Here is an 18706-nt window from a genome sequence, read left to right as displayed (position 1 = left end):
GTGTTTTCGCCCCCGCTCTTGGTAAACTGCCTTATTTACTAATCCAGCTAGGTGAAGGCAGTGATCTCGCTCCCGCTCCGTCTGCCGTAACGTGGGTGTACTTACATCCCTCTTTCTGTTCGGCGAGTAGCAGCAACGCTCTACTCTTTCCATTAAGCAGGTAGCTGGTGAAGGCTGTGTTCCCGCACCCGCTCCTGGCTACGCTGCATCTGGCTACCTACAGAATGGTTCATTCATGTAGCGCCTGTAGGGTTTCTCTTGAGCCCGAGGACGGCCACGACCGCGGCCCCTCCTGCCTCGGCCACTTCTGGCGGTCAGTGGGGACGAAATTCGAGCATCTGAGGGAGGTTCTCACGGTAAACGCCTGCATGAGCTGTAGCTGCATGCCTCGGGTGCTCAGAGTGGCTCGAATCACTGAGGTGGAACGTCTGGCAGCAGCCAGCTAGGCAGACCAGGCAGCAGCACTCGGGTCCTCGCAGACCTGTGCCCACTCCCAGCAGGCCCAGGGGCCGCTCTAGCAGCCGCACTCAGCCGCTGGATTACAGGGGTGGTCTGCAGAGGTCTTAGCGGCCCACTCAACCGCCTCCCAAGGACTTTCGTGCCCCATGTCACCCGCCTTCCAGGCGGCCTCGTGCCCCAGAGCCTTACCGGAACCCCCCCCCAAGAGGCTCCAGGGTCCGGGGGGCTGGGCTCTGAAATCCCGGGGGTGGTCGGCAGCTGCTTTCCCAGCAGCAGCTCAGTTTCTGGGCAGTCTGTACTTCCGTCCCTTGGGTGGTTTTCACCTTAACCCAGGGGTACGGACCGCAGCTCCGGCCCCTAGCCTTCGGCTGGGTCTAATTGACAGTCGTCAGTGATCCGGCAGGGGCCCTACCTCTGGGCCAAGAGTTGTCCGTCCTTTTGTCCAAGGACGCAATCAACCCAGTAAGACCCTCTGCTCAGCCAGGGGGTTCTACTCGGCATACTTTCTCGTGAGCAAGAAAGTCGGCGGATTTCGCCCGATCTTGGACCTCAGAGGAATCAACAGATTCCTGAAGGTGCTGCCATTCTATATGCTGACTACTGCATACGCACAGGTGGAGTGGTTCCCAACCGAGGGATGCCTACTTCCACGTGGGCCGGGCAAGAGGGTGCCTTATATTCAGTTCCTCCGGCCCTTGGGCAGACTGGCAGCTGCCTCGGCCGCTGGGCCCTTAGGCCCGCTGTCGTTGTGCCCCATGCAGATGTGGCTGAACAGCCTTCACTTGGACGCCAAGTGGCACAGGCACAGTGAAGTCAGGGTGTCGCAGCATTGCTCCACTCTCCGTCACGCTGGAGGGGCAAGGCCTATCTCTGGTAGGCGTGCCCATGGGCGCCATCCCATCCCGCCAGGAGACCATCACCATAGGTGCATGTCTCTCAGGGTGGGGTGCAGTGCGGCAGGGCAGGACCGTTCAGGGTCAGTGGTCTGCCCAGCAGAGTGCGCGCCGGGTCAACGGGCTAGAGCTTCGGGCCGTGCAGCTTGCACTCACGCACTTTCTACCCTAACTGGGGGGCAAGAATGTGCGTGTTCCTTGGGGACAGCATGTACATTGTTGCATAGACAACAGTCCCTTCTAGATAGTGGATGTTCTCACTCCACTCTGAATTTATGTGGCTGCGATTCTGCCCAACATGTTCGGGTCGACGGCGCCACGGCGGGGTGCCACAGGTCGGTGTCCCTCTTTATGAGAGGGGCTTTACGGCAGCGTCCCCCTTGCACCCCGAGGGCTCCGGCTTGGGACCTGCCCTTGCTGCCGGATGCCCTATCACCTCCTCCCTTCGAGCCCCTGGCCCAGGTGGGGCTTAGGTGGCTGCCCACGAAGGCAGCATTCTGCTTGCCATAGCCTCAGGGAAGCCAGTCGGGGAGTTGCATGTCCTCTCCATAAACAATACATGCCCTAGGTGGGACTCTCATGCGTTGCCCTTTGGGCAAATGTGGCATTCCCGCCCGGGGTCCTTCCACAAACTCACTTCAATCAGCCTGCCCAGCTGGCACGCTTTGACATTCAGGAGTACGGCACATCGAAGTTGCTGTGCCCGGGGGGTGCCCAAAGGGCGTATATCAAGGCTACTGCCTGTATACGGCAGGAGGAGCAACTCTTGAGTTTGCCCTGGCGGCACTAAAGGAGGTTAGGCCCTCTAACCAGTGGCTTCCCCACTGGGTTGTCGATACCATCTCACAGGCTTACGGGGCCAGTGGCCGCCCCCTGCCACCAGGCTGAGATGCCACTCTACAAGGAGCATCTCAACATATTGGGCTGCCCTGAGAGGGGTGCCCCTGGAGACCATCTGCGCCGCGGCGTCGTGGGCGTCTTCTGGCACATTCTCCAGTTGTCATCAGGTCAATGTCGCCACTCCCCATTCTTTGGGCGTGGTCCTTTTGCCGAGCTCCGCTGCTTCCAGTGGTGAGCAAGGGCTTGGATTCTTCATGACATTGTTGGTATAGGTCATCCAGTGCTAAAGCACCGCCTCTGGCGGTCAGTAGGGACGAAATAGAACGATAGTTACGGCTGTAACTACGGTTCTATGAGTCCCGGATGACCGCCAGAGTTCCCTGTCACTCAGAATTCTTGTGTGCTCGCGAGAAGATTCGGGGAACAGATCCTCTGACAATACCGGCGGATATAGCCGGTGTCACGTGGGTCACAGGTGATTTTGTTGTTATTGGTACTCGAGCTGCGCATGCGCGCGATGGACATATCCAGTGCTAAAGCACCGCCTCTGGCGGTCATCCGGGACTCATAGAACCGTAGTTACAGCCGTAACTATCGTTTCAGACACACACTCCCACCCCCTGCTCCAAACTCTTCCATTGGACGACTTGTTTACTGCGACATAGTGACATCACTACATAACACTTGCGCTTCTATTGTCTAGCCCCCAACACATCTTACATGAGAGGCTAAGGGGCGGGACAACTCCAAGTGGTTGACCCATCACAACAGAGCCGGCCAGCTAACTAATCAGAGCAGACTGGGCTCTGGTTTCAGACCAAAGCACTTTTTTTTACATTAAAGCATGTAAACATGTCGCAGTAGAGCCCCAAAATATAAATATGAATCATAAAAGTGAGCATAATAGGGCCCCTTTAAATGTATCCCACTCACGACTGTATAATAATTATCCAGCCAACAAGCTGCTTACTGCACTAATACATGAAAAAACAAGTCGTACATCCTATTTTGCCTAGAAACATGAAAATGACCGGTGTTGACATCTAACTGCCAGACATAAATGCATTCACCAACATTTTAAAAGTTGTATTTTATTGTCTGACAGGAGAGTAAATGTGCACACAACATTTAAAAAGGAGGTAAACCAACTGTTAAGTCACCTAACCCTTTACGGCACCCTAGAAACATCAGGGGCTACTCCATTTTAAGCAGTTAATAGATACCCACCTTCTTTGATGACAGCCAGAACTCGCATTTTGTAAATGTCTGTGGACAACTCATCTTCAAACACTTCCAGTTTCATTTTGTACACTGAGGACAGACACATTGTAGATTGTTAGCTCATCTGTTTCATTACTCACTTCTTCTCCCAACCTCTTAGACACACACAATCAAACAAATGCATTGTTAGTGTATAAAAGTACCATATTGAGTAAATTCAATCCATTTATGCTCTCTTACCAAAATCTATTTTGCTGGTTTGTGTAGTCTCACAAGCCTTAGCTGTGCGCTGTTCATTGCTGATTTTCTCCTTCTTCTGCATACTGCAGTTCTCTGGAAATACACAATTGGCATAAAGTTATAACACATCCGATCAAATGTTCATCGTAGTACATGAGCATGGATGATGGCAGCTGTATTTACGTCACCATTTAGATTATTAGTGAGGTTTCTTTTAGACTTCAGGTGCTTATGTTTCAATCTGGTGATTTACTGCAAACTCAATTCTACAGCATTCTCCTTTACCAGATGTGAAGCTAAGTGCTTTCCTCACAAGGAGTACAACTCCTTGATTTATGTTATAAATCTGAGAGACAATTCCTGGTGATATCATTATGATTCGATGCTTGCAGTGTGGCTTTCATGGGGACAACGTCTGTCTGTCGTTTAGTGGCTCCAACACTTGGGTCAACACTGACATATCTCCACAACTATGATTGGGGAATAGCATTTAGTGCTGCATAGGTAAGACTCTCAGCTACTAGCATAGCTGTATAGCCTCTGAGTCTTTGTTTTCAAAGTATGATGATACACTGCTGCAGACCTCATACCTCAGACCTGCAGTCTACCTCTACAAAGCACAATGTAAGTGTTGTGTTATTTAGAATAAAAAATGGAACAAATAAAAGTTTACAGTTGATGGATAAGGTTGCTTTGACCCGTTTACCTTCAGCACATGTGCACTCATCATCTCTGCAGAGCTTCAGTAGCTGTCCACCTTTCCTCTCTGGATGGTAGAACTGCACACAATGTGTTTCTGCAATAGAAGAGAAAGATATTGAAGCAGGTTCTTACGGTACTTTATAAAAGATATATTTAAGGTCCCATGTCATGGCCATTTCCATTGATCATAATTCCATTGTTGAGGTCTACGAGAATATATTTACATTGTTCAATGTTCCAAACTTACATTGGTTTCTCATACAGCATCTCTGTATAGTATGTGTATTCCCTCTCTGTCCTAAACGCCTTGTTGGAGCTCCTGCCCCCCCCCCCCTCCCTGTGAGCCCAGTGTGCTCCAATTGGTCAGCTCGCCCACTGGCTCGCTGCTGCGAGGAGCTGACAGTGTGAGCTGGCTTACTGGTGTGGTTTCCTGCTTGCTGCGAGACATCGCAAATGGACGCAGGAAGGGGGGGTTCTGGGCGAAGCTCCACTAGCACCTGCATCCCCCCCCACACCCCCAAACGCGACGCACCTACAGGGTAACGGTATGTCCACACAGCAGCTTTTCAAAAATCTTGAAAATCTTGGAGCTCGGCGCGTCTGACAGCTTGGGGATTTTTTGCGAGCAATGCGACCAACAACCAATCACATGAATTTCCCGCCCCCGACATACAAAGCAAAAAACCCCGGGGATTTTATGCGAGCAATATATATATATATAAACTCCCCAAACAGGCAAAAACCTACCAGTTTCACCCACTGTCTCTGCCACCTCCCTCCATGCCTGGTTCCTCCGGTTTGTATCCCGTTAATAGTTCTGGTCGTAAAGAACCGGGTGATTTAATACCGTAACTTCTCGTTTGGAATATGAGGAAATGAACTGCAGTCTGGTTCTCCCTGCTTACACGCGGTTTGATTGGCTAGTGCTTCTACTGTCAGATTTGCATAAACGTGTTTGATTGGCTAGCGCTTCTAGCTCAGCTTCAAAAGTTGAACATTGCTGAACTTTTGAATCCTGGAGATCCTGGACATCCTGGACATCCTGGAAATCTTCGCTTCGCTCCCCCACAATGCAGTTCGGGGAAAAGCGAGGCAAAGTGACGTCATCCCCATTCAAAGTCAACGGGCAGAGAAGCGTTGGAAGCGGTGGAAGTTGCTTCTGAAGCTGCTGTGTGGACGTACCGTAAGCGCGACACAGTTTCGCCGCGCTGCGAGGCTCCACTGGCACCCCCCCCCCCCCAGTGTGTCACATTTTTGCCGCTTTTAGAGTGTGTGTGTGTGTGTGTGTGTGTGAGGAGATCCACGGGGTCCATTTGGGCATGGGTATGTCACCATACCCAGGATAAAAACAATGGAAAAAGAGAAATGTCCAACGAGGCGTTCTGGGGCAGCACAGACCGGTATTTTCTGTGTTAGAGTTTTACTCGCTACAGGGTGTACATTGAGGGTTTGTGACTCTGGAGACCGTTTACATGCAGAAAAACCTACATAACACACAAGGGGACGAGTCATAACCGGAAAGCATGACATGGGACCTTTAAGTACTTGAACAAATAATAATGCCTGCTTTTAGACAGTGTTGTATTCTCTGACATATGTTGGGAACTAAAGACATGGAGGTTTCTCTAAGACTCACGCTCATAGTATTCATAGACAGATACAGCCGCTGGTTGTAAGACGCCCACTTTCATTGTCTGATGAACCCTAAAAATGATTTCTTCTGGTCGTGTGTGAGAAACCTGTAGATAAAGATGAGATATAGATACAAACACAAAGAGAAAGGCAGAGAGGAAAAGTATGGAGGAAGGAAACAGCAACGTCTTACCTTGTCCAGGTAGAGGATGAGTGAGCCTCTTTCTGACAGGACTTTGTCCATCTCATATCTTGCAATGGTGCGCCCATGTCCTTTGGACAACTACACACACACACACACACACACACACACACACACACACACACACACACACACACACACACACACACACACACACACACACACACACACACACACACACACACACACACACACACACACACACACACACACACACACACACACACACACACACACACACACACACACACACACACACACACACACACACACACACACACACACACACACACACACACACACACACACACACACACACACACACACACACACACACACACACACACACACACACACACACACACACACACACACACACACACACACACACACACACACACACACACACACACACACACACACACACACACACACACACACACACACGTTCTCTTAACAGGAACCGTGACAAGTGCATTTGTTGTGGGTTACTGTGTATGAGTTCTTACTGCGTCCAAGTCCTTTGTGTTAGCGGTGAAGCCGGTTAGCAAGCCAATATCCAAAATTGACATTGTTGCATCTCTTTCCTTGTCCTTATACCTGTACACAGAATAGATTGAAGGAAATGAAAGTGTTAAGAACATAGTGAAAAGGGTAATGAACAGAAGCAGAATATTTAATACAGATTGTGAAATATAATAATATTGTAAATAGCTGGTTAGAAAATGTTATGAATAAAGCCATGTGGCAGTGTGTTGCCTTGGTTGTACTTACAACACTTCTATCCTCAGCTTGTAGATCTTCTCGTCCTCATCAATTTTTTCTGCAGGAGTGAAATATTATATTTGTATTTAGTTAATTTGTTTCTCAAGAGTAAGGTACAACAACCGAAGAAGAGACAGAAGGCACTAAATCACCTGGGATGAGCTGCACTGACAGGTGAAACTTCTGACAATCACTTTCCTTTTGTTTAGGCAGAGCGTAGTACAGCGACACCATCTGTCACACAGAGAAGGTGCCATATTTGATATAAGTCCTCACAAGGTTAAAAGGGTATTTGGTAAAATCTTAATAAAAAAAGGACGGATCAGTTATTAACTGTTATTTAAACTCACAGTACAACATATACAAATATACAAATATATTGTACTCACTGTCACTGTTGCTTCTCCTGAACCCCTGGCAGTCACTGTCACATTCTGGTTTATTGCATCGATCTGCCAGAGTTTAAATATGAACACAAACACAAGCAGTCAAGGATAAGCAGATATTAAAAATATTTATTATTTGTGTGACGAAATCAACAATCAGTGTGTAAATATGCAAGCTGTACATTTAACACTTTTTCAAAAAAATCTGATTAATCTGGCAAATCTCCATGGAAGAATTGAGATCCTCAAGGGACTCTAGAATTCATAAATACAAACTAAATTCAGTTCAAATGTTAAAGGGGACCTATTACGCAAAATGCACTTTTTGATGTCTTTTATACATGAATATGTGTCCCCGGTGTGTCGGGGAACTCACGCAGCGAGAGAGCCTTTGAGCTCCATAATGTTTCAGAAATAATCCTTTCATCACGGCAGTATTTAGTTTTGACAGTAGCTGCCGTGTCCCGCATAATAATAATAATAATAATAATAAATGGAATTTATAAAGCGCCTTTCACGGGACCCAAGGTCGCTTTACATGGTAGAGAGACTAAACAAAACAGACAATGAGGAGCGAACAAAACAAGAAAAAAAATTAAATAAAGGAATCCAGGGGACCAGGAAAGGACTAGGGTCCGAAGGCCATGGTGAACAGGTGTGTTTTTAGTGATGATTTGAAGATGTCCAGTGAGGCAGCGTTCCGGATATGGGAGGAAGTGCATTCCAGAGGGTGGGGGCCGCAACACTGAATGCCCTGTCACCCACAGTACGAAGGCGAGAGCGGAGGATGGAGAGCAGGCCCGTGTCTGAGGACCGCAGACTCCGAGAGGGGGTGTAGGGATGTAGGAGGTCTGTTAAGTACTGGGGGGCGACGGTATGGAGGGACTTGTACGTGAGTAGGAGTGTTTTATAGTGAATCCGGGACTTGACTGGCAGCCAGTGGATGTGGATGAGGGAAAGGGTGATATGTTGCCATGGCTTAGTGCGGGTGAGAAGCCTTGCGGCAGAGTTCTGGGCATATTGGAGCCTGGCCAGGGTTTTGCTGGGAACCCCGGACAGGACTCCATTGCAGTATTCCAGACGGGATGTGATGAAGGCGTGTATGAGTGTTTCTGCCACAGAGTCAGAGAGTGAGGGGCGGAGTCTGGCAATGTTTTTGAGATGGGAGAAGGCGGATTTGGTCATGGATTTGATATGCGCCTGGAAAGAGAGGGTGGAGTCCAGGATGACTCCAAGGTTGCAGACTTCAGTGGACGGGGAGATGGAGCAGCCGTCAATGGTGAGAAGCAGGTCACCTACCTTCTGTAGCTGCGCCTTGGGAGCCACAATAATGAGCTCAGTTATATCTCTCACAGGCTCCGCCCTCTACTGGACTCTATGGGTACTACCTTACCCTGCGAGCATTCTCCCACTGAGACTTCTATAGACGTAGCCGGCCTTGGGCGGGCCTACCTGAATGCGTGCGCATCACACCGTATAAAAGGAGGCCTCGCCTCCTGACTATCATCCTTTTCTCTTCAGCAGCGGAAGTGATTCCACAAGAGACTGAGACGTTTGGAAGAAGAAGAAAGAGTTATCATACCTCCAGGGAGTCGCCACTGCTAGAGACCCGGGCCTGTCCTTCGTGCCCTGGCTGAAATAGCGGGCGCCGATCCCCACCACCTTTGTTTCGAGTGGTTGGGGGACCAGGATATGGCCGAGGCGGTGCCATTCACGCTCGCCATTCCTTCCGGGTCCGGCGTCCAAGGAAGTCCACCGCCCAGGGCTGTACTCTCCCTGGGTGATGATCGTGGCGGCGGGTGTGTGGGCTACTCACTTATTGCTAGAGATGTCCCCGCCTCACCAGGTCAGAGCGATTATTGGGCCGCAAGGCCGAATAAGTAGCTTGGTCCACAAACCTTGCCCCAGGCCCGGTTCCCCCGGGGCCCGGTGCTCGGTGGCTTCACATGATATAGGGTCGACCCTACTTCATCACAGGCCGCCGCTGCCCGCCGTGTGATGTCCCTGGGATATCACGCCACGTGGCACTTTCCAAAGAGGATCGTGTTGATCTCCTGGGAGCCCCCGTGTTTACGGAAGGGCTCTTTGGATCGATCTCCTTGCTCACGGGATAAGGAGTAATCGCAGCGTGGCTGATTCTTGCCCATCCCCAGAGGAAGAAACACTGTCCTACACTCCCCGCCCCTGCTGTAAACCCCAGTATAGGGAGTCAGCAGATGGGCGTGTGCACGTGAGTGGAATAAACCGAGTGCTGTCAAAGCACTGTGCGGGTTCGAGAGACGCTATTGCCGGCGTGCTGTTGTCAGAAAACACACCTTGCCTGGTATAATAGCTCCGATTAATGCATTTCACCGTTGCAATGGGAAATACAGCGTTAATACGTTGAGCGTGCGGCCCTCGTGAGAGTGGCCGTGGTGCGTTCAGGGACCTCCGCAGGAGAACGGTGGTAAACTCTAGTTCTGGAGTGAGGTGTGTGTGTGTGGGAAAAATGCATTCAGTAAAAACTATTGCATTTATCCCTGAGTAAGAGTCGTTTCTCTCCACAATTTCACTTTTCCCCATAATGTCCGTTTCAAAGAGACGGCATTGTGGCGATGCGCGCGGCCCCCCTCCCCCGAGGGCGGGCCACGGTGCGTTCAAAGACCTCAGTAGAGAGAAGAGTCACCGCAGCGCGCGCTCCTCCTCCACAGGCTTTCCTGCAGACGAGGGAGCACAGCGCGAAGGTGAGTTAAGTTAAGTTAAAGCCTTTTATTTTCACTATAATAATAATAATAATAATAATCCTTATATTTATTATAGCGCTTTATCACCCGTCGCCACTATACACAGAGTATAACGAGATTCAGAGTGCAACTCTGTCCCGGTGTGCAAAAAAATACAAACAAATACATAACACTAAAAAACACAGCAATAGGACATACAATCATACGGGGGAATAAATAGTTAAAAATAGTTAAAAATATTGACATAAAAAATAGTATATAAAGTGCATTAAAAGTGTGTGTATGTGTGAGAATGGTTACAGTTATTATTATGTGTGGTGGTTGAGCAGCCTGACGGCCCAGGGGTAGAAACTGTTTTTGAGTCTGTTTGTCCGTGACTTGAAGCTCTGGTCTCTCCTCCCAGAAGGCCGGAGAGAGAACAGTCTGTGACCCGGGTGAGAGCTGTCCTTTATGATTTTGTTAGCTCTGCTGCGGCAGCGGGAGGGGGAGATGTGTTCCAGAGAGGGCAGGGGGAGGTGGAGATGTGTTCCAGAGAGGGCAGCGGGAGGTGGAGATGTGTTCCAGAGAGGGCAGCGGGAGGTGGAGATGTGTTCCAGAGAGGGCAGGGGGCAGCTGATGGTTTTCTCTGCCATCCTGATCACTCTCTGCAGGGCTTTCTTGTCCGCAGCTGAGCATCCTGCATACCACCCCGAGATGGAGTATGACAGCACGCTCTCGATGGTCGCCCGGTAGAAGGACACCAGCAGCTTCTTGTTAAGTCGGTTCCTCCGAAGCACCCTCAGGAAGTGAAGTCGCTGCTGGGCCTTCTTAACTGCTGCAGTGGTGTGTGCCGTCCAGCTGAGGCTCTCCGAAATGTGAACCCCCAGGAACTTAAAGGTGGAGACCCTCTCCACTCTCTCTCCATTGAGGTGAAGGGGGGCGTGTTCTGGACGTTGCTTTCTGAAGTCTATGATGATTTCTTTTGTTTTACTTGTGTTCAGATACAGATTATTTGATGAACACCACACAGACAGCTTCAGGATCTCGTCTCTGTATGCCGACTCGTCGTCTCCCTTATGTATTTGGCCGACCACAGTGGTGAGACGAAGGGAGAGGTGCCAGCACGGAGATCCCGTGCCCGCGGCGCCCTCCACCTCTTCGGCCCACCCTGTGGAACCGGCGTGCCGGCACTCACGGGGATGGGCTTTCCGTCTTTACGGATCTGACTGGCGGGGGGAGAAAATCTCTCCACCCGGGAAGAGGGGGCGAATCCCGCCTCCTCCCTGTGTAATGCACAGATCACTACGTTTTTTTAATAAGAATGAGGTTGATCTGTATCCAAATCGAAGTGTCTTTTGTTTCCACAAAGGCTACACTTACACACAATGTTAACCGTACAAATTCCCCATTCGCTGACCCAGCTGTAGCTCCTGTAAAGGAGGTGGCTTGTGGGCATGCACAGATGAGAGGGATGAACCGCAGGGAGTGCTATCTAAAAGAGAGCGCTATGCGGGTACAGGGACATTATGCTGTCAGAGAACACACTACGCCTAGAGCAAAGACTCCAATGCAGTTTACTGTAGTGGTAAAGGCTGCATTATGGCGGAGCCCGCACTCACACAAGAGCGCGTGGCAGTGCGTTCTGGGACCAAAACACACTACGCCTATAAAGACTCCGATTAATTCTGTTTACCGTAGTGGTGAGAACAACAGCATTAGGGTGGAGCACAGGGTTCAGGGTCCTCAGTAAATAATCGGCCCTTTCTATGTCAACCCTCCATGGGCAAATCTTCCCTTCGCGGGGAGTTTTGCAGCGGAACGGGTCACCAGAGAATATTACAGCTTCATAGCTGCAGCCCCACACAGTACAGTGGGACGCTGCAAAACTGGAGTGAATAGCCCCGTTTCAGCGTCCTGTCCCTCCACCTTGTTAGCACACAGCTGAGTTTCCATTCCCCAGAACATTGTGTCAATGGACAAGCCCTCAGCTGTGTGCTAACAAGGTGAAGGGACATGAAGCTGAAACAGGGCAATTCACTCCAGTTTTGCAGCGTCCCACTGTACCACATGTCGATACACTGCACCACTGTATCGCATGGACCACTGTCTTGTGAGTGTCCCACACCCACCTCTTTTTATGGGCATGCGAGAGGTAAATCTGTCCTCCCAGGAGGAGATGTGTTTCTTCTCAGCAGAGATTCAGGCTCTGGTGCAGAAACAGGCTGTGTCTGTTGTGCACCCTCAGCACAGAGAAAAGGGTCTTTATTCCATGTACTTCCTGGTTATCAGGAAGACAGGGGAATTCAGACCTATTCTAGATCTCCGCGGCCTGAATCGCCACATTTCCTGCAGGAAATTGCGCATGTTGGCCTGTGGAACTGCCAGTCAGCTGTTCCTAAGGCTGACTTCATCTCTGGCTATGCCTCCCTGCAGGCCCTGGATTTCCTTGCTCTCACTGAGACCTGGATTACTCCATTCAGCACATCCACCCCAGCAGCTCTCTCCACAGCATAGTGCTTCTCCCATACACCCAGACCCACTGGCAGAGGAGGTGGCACTGGTCTCCTGCTCTCTCCCAAATGGAGCTTTTCCCTCTTCAAGCTACCTAACTTCACTCCTTCCACCTTTGAATTCCATGCCGTCACAGTAACCCATCCTATACAATTAACCATTGTTGTTCTGGAGGAACTCTTCAGCCAACGTTGCCTCAACAGAGCAGGCAAAATAATTGCAGACTCTTCACACCCTGGACACTTCCTGTTTGCTCTTCTGCCCTCCGGTAGACGCTACAGGTCAATTCAATCAAGGACAAACCGAATGAAAAACAGTTTTTACCCCAGAGCCATACGAGAACTGAACACCGTCAAACGCTGAACTGAACAGTTACAACTTCCAACTGCACTACTTTTTATAGTTGTATTAACTTATGAACTGATCGACATCAGAGATGCAAAATATCATCCCTGTGTTGTTTTTTTATATTGTAAACTGTATTTAAATAATGTGCGGGCATGTATGGATGTGTGAGCATGTTTAATGTGCATATGTTTATATAGATAATATATTTATTCGTTGTATGTGGAAATGCACTGCGAGGATTGCTTTTTTAAATTTCGTTGTACCTGGTGCGATGACAATAAAGGAATTCTAATTCTATTCTCTACCGTCCACCAGGCGGCTTGGGGGACTTCTTGGAGGAATTAGATCATCTCCTCTCACACATCCCTGAAACTGGCCCTCCCACTGTACTTCTCGGAGACTTCAACCTCCAGACGGGGAAGATAGACAAACTAACATTTCTGTTAACCGCCTTTGCTTTCTCACTGTCTCCATCCCCACCAGCTCATAAGGCTGGCAATGTCCTTGATCTCATATTCTCAAGGAACTGCGCTACTTCTAACCTCTCTGTAAACCCGCTCCACACCTCCGATCACTTCTTCATTTCATTCTCTCTACCCCTTTCCAAACATAACAAACTACTCTCTTCTCATCCTGCACCTGTCCGCCGTAACGTCCGTTCCCTCTCCCCCTCTACCTTTGCCTCATCGGTGCTCTCAGCCCTCCCTTCCTCTGACTCGTTCCAACTCTTGCCTCCAAACTCTGCTGCAGAAACTCTCCTCTCTACTCTCTCATCCTCTCTGGACTCTCTCTGTCCTCTCACATCTCGGCATCCCTCATGTTGAGGGGTGGCCCATGCCAGGCGAATGGACGCTTCACCCGGAGGTGGTGAATCAGATCTGGGCCCAGTTCGGGAGAGCGGAAGTGGACCTGTTCGCCAGCCGGCGCAACAACCACTGTGCCCTGAGCGACGACCCGCCCTTGGGGTGGACACGTTTGCACACGAGCCATGGCCAAGGAAGCTGCTATATGACGTCTCATTCTCCCTCTCCTGGGGAGAGTGAGGCGAGAACGTCTGTCAGTCATCCTAGTGGCCGGACCACGTCGGGGCGCCGTGGTACTCAGAGATGACACAGATGAAGGTGGGCCAGCCCTGGGCGGTTCCTCAGTTCTGGGGGGCGATGTCTCAAGAGGCAGGTGCAATCAGGGCGTTACCCACTCTCGGCCAACCTCTCCAGGCTTGGCTCCTGAGAGGTACAAGCTGAGACAGGGTGGATTGTCTGACAGTATTATTCAGTCTATCCAGGCAGCTAGAGCTGGATCCACCACAGCCTGTTACAGGCCAAAGTGGCTAGGATTCCAGCGATGGTGTGAGGAGCGGAGAATAGAGCCCCTATCTTGTGAGTTAGGCTCTATTTTTCCTTCTTACAGTTACTGGTGGACAGAGGGCTTGCACATTCAACAGTGAAAGTGTATGCAGCAGCCATCTCGTCCTGCCATGAGGGATTTGTCGGCAGGTCAGCCTTTAGTCAACCACTGATGTCGCAGTTTTTACAGGGGGTCAGGAGGCTGCGCCCAGTAGTGCACGCCTCCACCCCACAGTGGGACCTGCCCCTAGTGCTCGAGGCTCTGGCCTCGGGGCGATTTGAGCCTCTGGAGCTCTCCTCCCTAAAAGCACTGTCGTGGAAGACAGCTTTGCTTCGTGCCTTAACGTCAGCCAAAAATTTTTTCCGAGTTAACCGCTCGGTCGGTGCACCCGAGCTGTTTACTGATTCGGGGTGATCGGAGCGGCGCGACACTCAGACCGAACCCCTCCTATGTGCCCAAGAGCCTAAGGAGTGCGTTCAGGTCGAGGGCTATTCAGTTAGGGGGTTTTAGTATTCCCCCCCCCTCTGCCTGATGCGTGCGCTAGTATGTTATGTGGAGCGCACGGCTGCCATTAGACGCACCGAACAGCTGTTCGCGTGCTTCGGGGGTGGGGTGATCGGGAAAGTTCTGTCCAAGAAACGCCTGGCAGGCTGGCTCTGCGAGTGCATTGCACATGCCTAAGGACAGGCAGGGAGAGCCTGCCCCATGGGGGCACGTGCGCACTCCACACAGGCTGTGGCTGTGTCGACAGCCTTATTCAACGGTGTGAGTGTGGAGGATATATGCACAGCGGCGTCTTGGTCGACGCCAGGCCCCTTCATAAGGTTTTATCTCTTGGACATGTCTGGCTCTTTCTCCTTGTCTGTGCTTGCTGGGGCAACACAGGATGTGTAGGGGGGGGGGGGTTGTGGGTCAGTTGGCATCTGACCCCCCCCTTACAGTGCTGGAGGGGGGTAGCTGGGATCCTTAGGGAGTCAGGGAGGCAGGCGTGTAGTAAGCCCATTTGGGGCCGAGGGGGCTCTCCCAATTCGTCTATGGGCGGGGGGGGGGGCACTGTCCCCCGGCACTGTCCCCCGGCACTGTTTTTTGAGCACACTTTCTGCCAGCCACAGCCCAGATTTCTCCTCTGTCACAACCAGGTTAAAGGAGAATGTGGGGCAGCAGCTGCTGACCAGAAAAGCCGGTCAGGGGCAGTAGGGTGGAATGTTGTTGTTGGACGACAGTGCACGTATACATCGGGGCTCCACCCACTGTACCCATAGAGTCCAGTAGAGGGCGGAGCCTGTGAGATATATAACGTTGGGTTACGTATTGTAACCCTTGTTATTTTAGCACAGGCGGAGACCTCTACTCAGGGCACTGTCTGTCCTATTCTGCTCGCTGAAGAGAGGTGTAGGATGATAGTCAGGAGGCGAGGCCTCCTTTTATACGGTGTGATGCGCACGCATTCAGGTAGGCCCGCCCAAGGCCGGCTACGTCTATAGAAGTCTCAGTGGGAGAATGCTCGCAGGGTAAGGTTGTACCCATAGAGTTCAGTAGAGGGCTGTGCTAATATTCCAAGGGTTACAATACGTAACCCAATGTTTTGTTGCTGTTTATTTTTAGCAGGTTTGATGACATACAGTTTTTGATGTCCTGGAGGCAGTTGACAAGGGAAAGAGGTGGGAGCTGTGTGGACGGTTTGGTGCAGAAATAGAGCTGTGTGTCATCGGCATACGAGTGAAGGCTGAGTCCATGTTGGCGGATGATTCGACCAAGTGGGAGCATGTAGATGGTGAATAGGAGGGGTCCAAGCACAGAGCCTTGAGGTACACCTTGGTTAACTGGGGCCGGAGGGGAGCTGCAGTTACTGATGGTAATAAAGTGAGTCCTGTTAGAGAGGTAGGACTCGAACCAGGCAAGAGGTGTGTGACTGAGACCAAGGTAGTCTGAGGAGGATGCTATGGGATATTGTGTCAAAGGCAGCGGAGAGGTCCAGGAGGATGAGAATACTGATGAGGCCAGCATCAGATGCGATGAGGAGGTCATTAGTGATTTTAATCAGGGCAGTCTCAGTACTGTGATGGGGTCTGAAGCCAGACTGGAGGGGTTCGTAGAGCACATGAAATGCCATGTGGTGTTGAAGTTGTGTGGCAACTGCTCTTTCCAAGATATTGCTCAGGAATGGGAGGTTTGAGATAAAACCAGGGGGCTGAACTCAGCCCCCTCCTTTTTTATTTTTTAAAGCTTTAAACCCCAAATCAGCACTTTTGAAACAGGAAGTAAAATTGAGGGATATGAGGCATGGCTAGAATTGGTTATCTGTTTGGTATTTTGAGCAAAACACTTCAAAGACATGTTTTTCATTTTTTTTATATTTTATTTGTGAATTCTTTATTATTTTTTGTAAAACTGAAATTAGTTTTTTTCTCTATTTTCAAATCACTTTTTCTAGTTAAATGTATTTGTTGAGAGTTTACAGATGTGTTTGTATTCCAGGAGACGACCCACACTATACACTTGCATGATTTCAATCTGTTCATACAAACTGTGTTGAGACAAACATATGCCACCTTAATGAGCAACTGTTTGTGAGTTTGTGTCTGTGCTTACTTTAGATGTCCTTGTGGCATAGTGGTTATCCCTGTTGAAGATGTACTTCTCAGGCTTTGCCGTGCCCGGCACCGAAATGTCCACGTTCAGATCGTACTCTGGTTCTTTAGCACTGGACCAGTACTCTGATATAGCCTGGTACACCATAATGGTGGCCTTAAGAGAGGGAGGTGAGGGGAAATGAATCAGAACAAAATAAATGATAATCTAAAACAGGATGGACGGATCAAGATGGAGAGAGGAGTCTCTTCTTACCTGAGTCGATCCATAGCCTCCACCAACTTTCTGCTGTTCGTTGAACCATCTCACAACAGGTCTGGCATCTTCAAAAGCCTTTATTCACAGAAGGAAGGTACATGGTTGAACTTTTCCGTCATTCACTGCACATTGGAATGATACAAAAATTACAAATATTTAAAAATTCAAATTGGTTACTTAAAGGGGACCTATTATGCAAAATGCACGTTTGTACGTCGGGGGGTTGGGCCACGGCCAGCCATTGCCGCTCGAAAGCACTGGAGACGCTGTAGTACATATGCCAGGCCATATGCCAATCTGCCCATTCACTTTCAATGGGGTGACGTCACGTTGCCTCGCTTTTTCGCCGAACTGAATTGTGGGTAGCAGAGCGGTCCGTCTTTGCCGTCTCCGGCGTCAGAAGTTGAACAATGTTCAACTTCTGACGCCGGAGACGCCGGAGTAGCCAGGGCCAGCCAATCAAATCCCGTTTCTGAAAATCTGACAGCTGAAGCCGTAGCCAATCAAACCGCGTCTAAGCTGGGAGAGATATCCCGCCGTTCATTTCTATATTTCAAAAAAAGTTGGAGGAGAAACTAACTATCGCCGTAGCAATCACCCGGTTTTGTATGACCAGACCTTCTTCACCTACCGGGATACAAACCGGAGGAACCAGGCATGGAGGGAGGTGGCAGAGACAGTGGGTGAAACTGGTAGGTTTTTCGCCTGTTTGGGGAGTTTATATATATATTGCTCCCATAAAATCCCCGGGGTTTTTTGCTTTGTATGTCGGGGGCGGGAGATTCATGTGATTGGTTGTTGGTCGTGTTGCTTGAATAAAATCCCCAAGCTCCAGACACGCCCAGCTCCAAGCTTTTTTTGAAGCTGTAGTGTGGACGCTCCGTTAGTGGCGCTGTTGTCTGCCACAAAAGCAGCAAAGAAGACTTCCCGCACATGGTTGCCCTTCTGCCCTTCAAGCGTTTGCTCCCGCTGCTGTAATTCAATGCAATCCCTCCCCGTCGAGGCAAGCAATGTAATTCTCTCTGGTTAGTCCACCAGCAGATGACAAACACCCACCTCTCCGCCTATTCCAAGGAAGGGGACCATGCGGCAGAGTTTCAGTTGATGTCCGTTAAAGTTTAAATCTTCCGGACAAAATTAGAAAAGTGCCGGTCAAAGGTCTTCTTTGTTATTTATTGACCTTTAAAACAAATGAATAACGACTCTATATAATAATATAATAAAACACGGAGGACGGAGATCTATTTTCCTTCCCCTCTTCTGACTTGATCAGAGCACGCTCCCCTCTCCTGCAGGGGGGCGTGGTCAGCTGCAGCTCACAGAATCAGCCCCCTGCAAAAACAGGGCTGGAGATACGTAAATACATTTGCACACATCTTGTGTCCATATCTTTCTGTTTTGGTGGTCATGCCACACCGTGCAAGGGCATGCATGCTCGAGTCATGGTAAATGCCCTCGGAGGATGTTGAACAAATTGAAATGGCCCTTGAGAGGAAAAAGGTTCCCAGTCCTGCAGGGTTTCCCGTTAATCAGTGTCTCGAAAATACATGTTGGCGATTGAAAGACATCCAGTGTTTGGTCTTTTACGGAGACCACAAACACACAAAA

The 18706-nt window shown here is 49.9% G+C and overlaps 1 protein-coding gene across 1 annotated transcript in view; it reads right to left on the bottom strand.

Annotated features, from left to right (window-relative positions):
* Positions 1–18706, bottom strand: part of LOC117463708 (complement C3-like) — a 53654-nt gene that overhangs the window by 8260 nt on the left and 26688 nt on the right. The window contains exons 31-41 of the mRNA XM_071206489.1: positions 17096–17173; positions 16841–16996; positions 7344–7406; positions 7107–7188; positions 6964–7012; positions 6699–6789; positions 6181–6270; positions 5992–6094; positions 4360–4449; positions 3654–3746; positions 3420–3503 (exon numbers count right to left, since the gene is read on the bottom strand). Of these exons, the coding sequence (XP_071062590.1) occupies positions 3420–3503; positions 3654–3746; positions 4360–4449; positions 5992–6094; positions 6181–6270; positions 6699–6789; positions 6964–7012; positions 7107–7188; positions 7344–7406; positions 16841–16996; positions 17096–17173 (979 nt within the window). The remainder of the gene's footprint in view (positions 1–3419; positions 3504–3653; positions 3747–4359; positions 4450–5991; positions 6095–6180; positions 6271–6698; positions 6790–6963; positions 7013–7106; positions 7189–7343; positions 7407–16840; positions 16997–17095; positions 17174–18706) is intronic.

The sequence above is a fragment of the Pseudochaenichthys georgianus genome, chromosome 18 (genome assembly GCF_902827115.2).
Source record: "Pseudochaenichthys georgianus chromosome 18, fPseGeo1.2, whole genome shotgun sequence".
Classification (NCBI taxonomy): domain Eukaryota; kingdom Metazoa; phylum Chordata; class Actinopteri; order Perciformes; family Channichthyidae; genus Pseudochaenichthys; species Pseudochaenichthys georgianus.
This window is presented reverse-complemented; position numbering and strand designations above follow the sequence as displayed.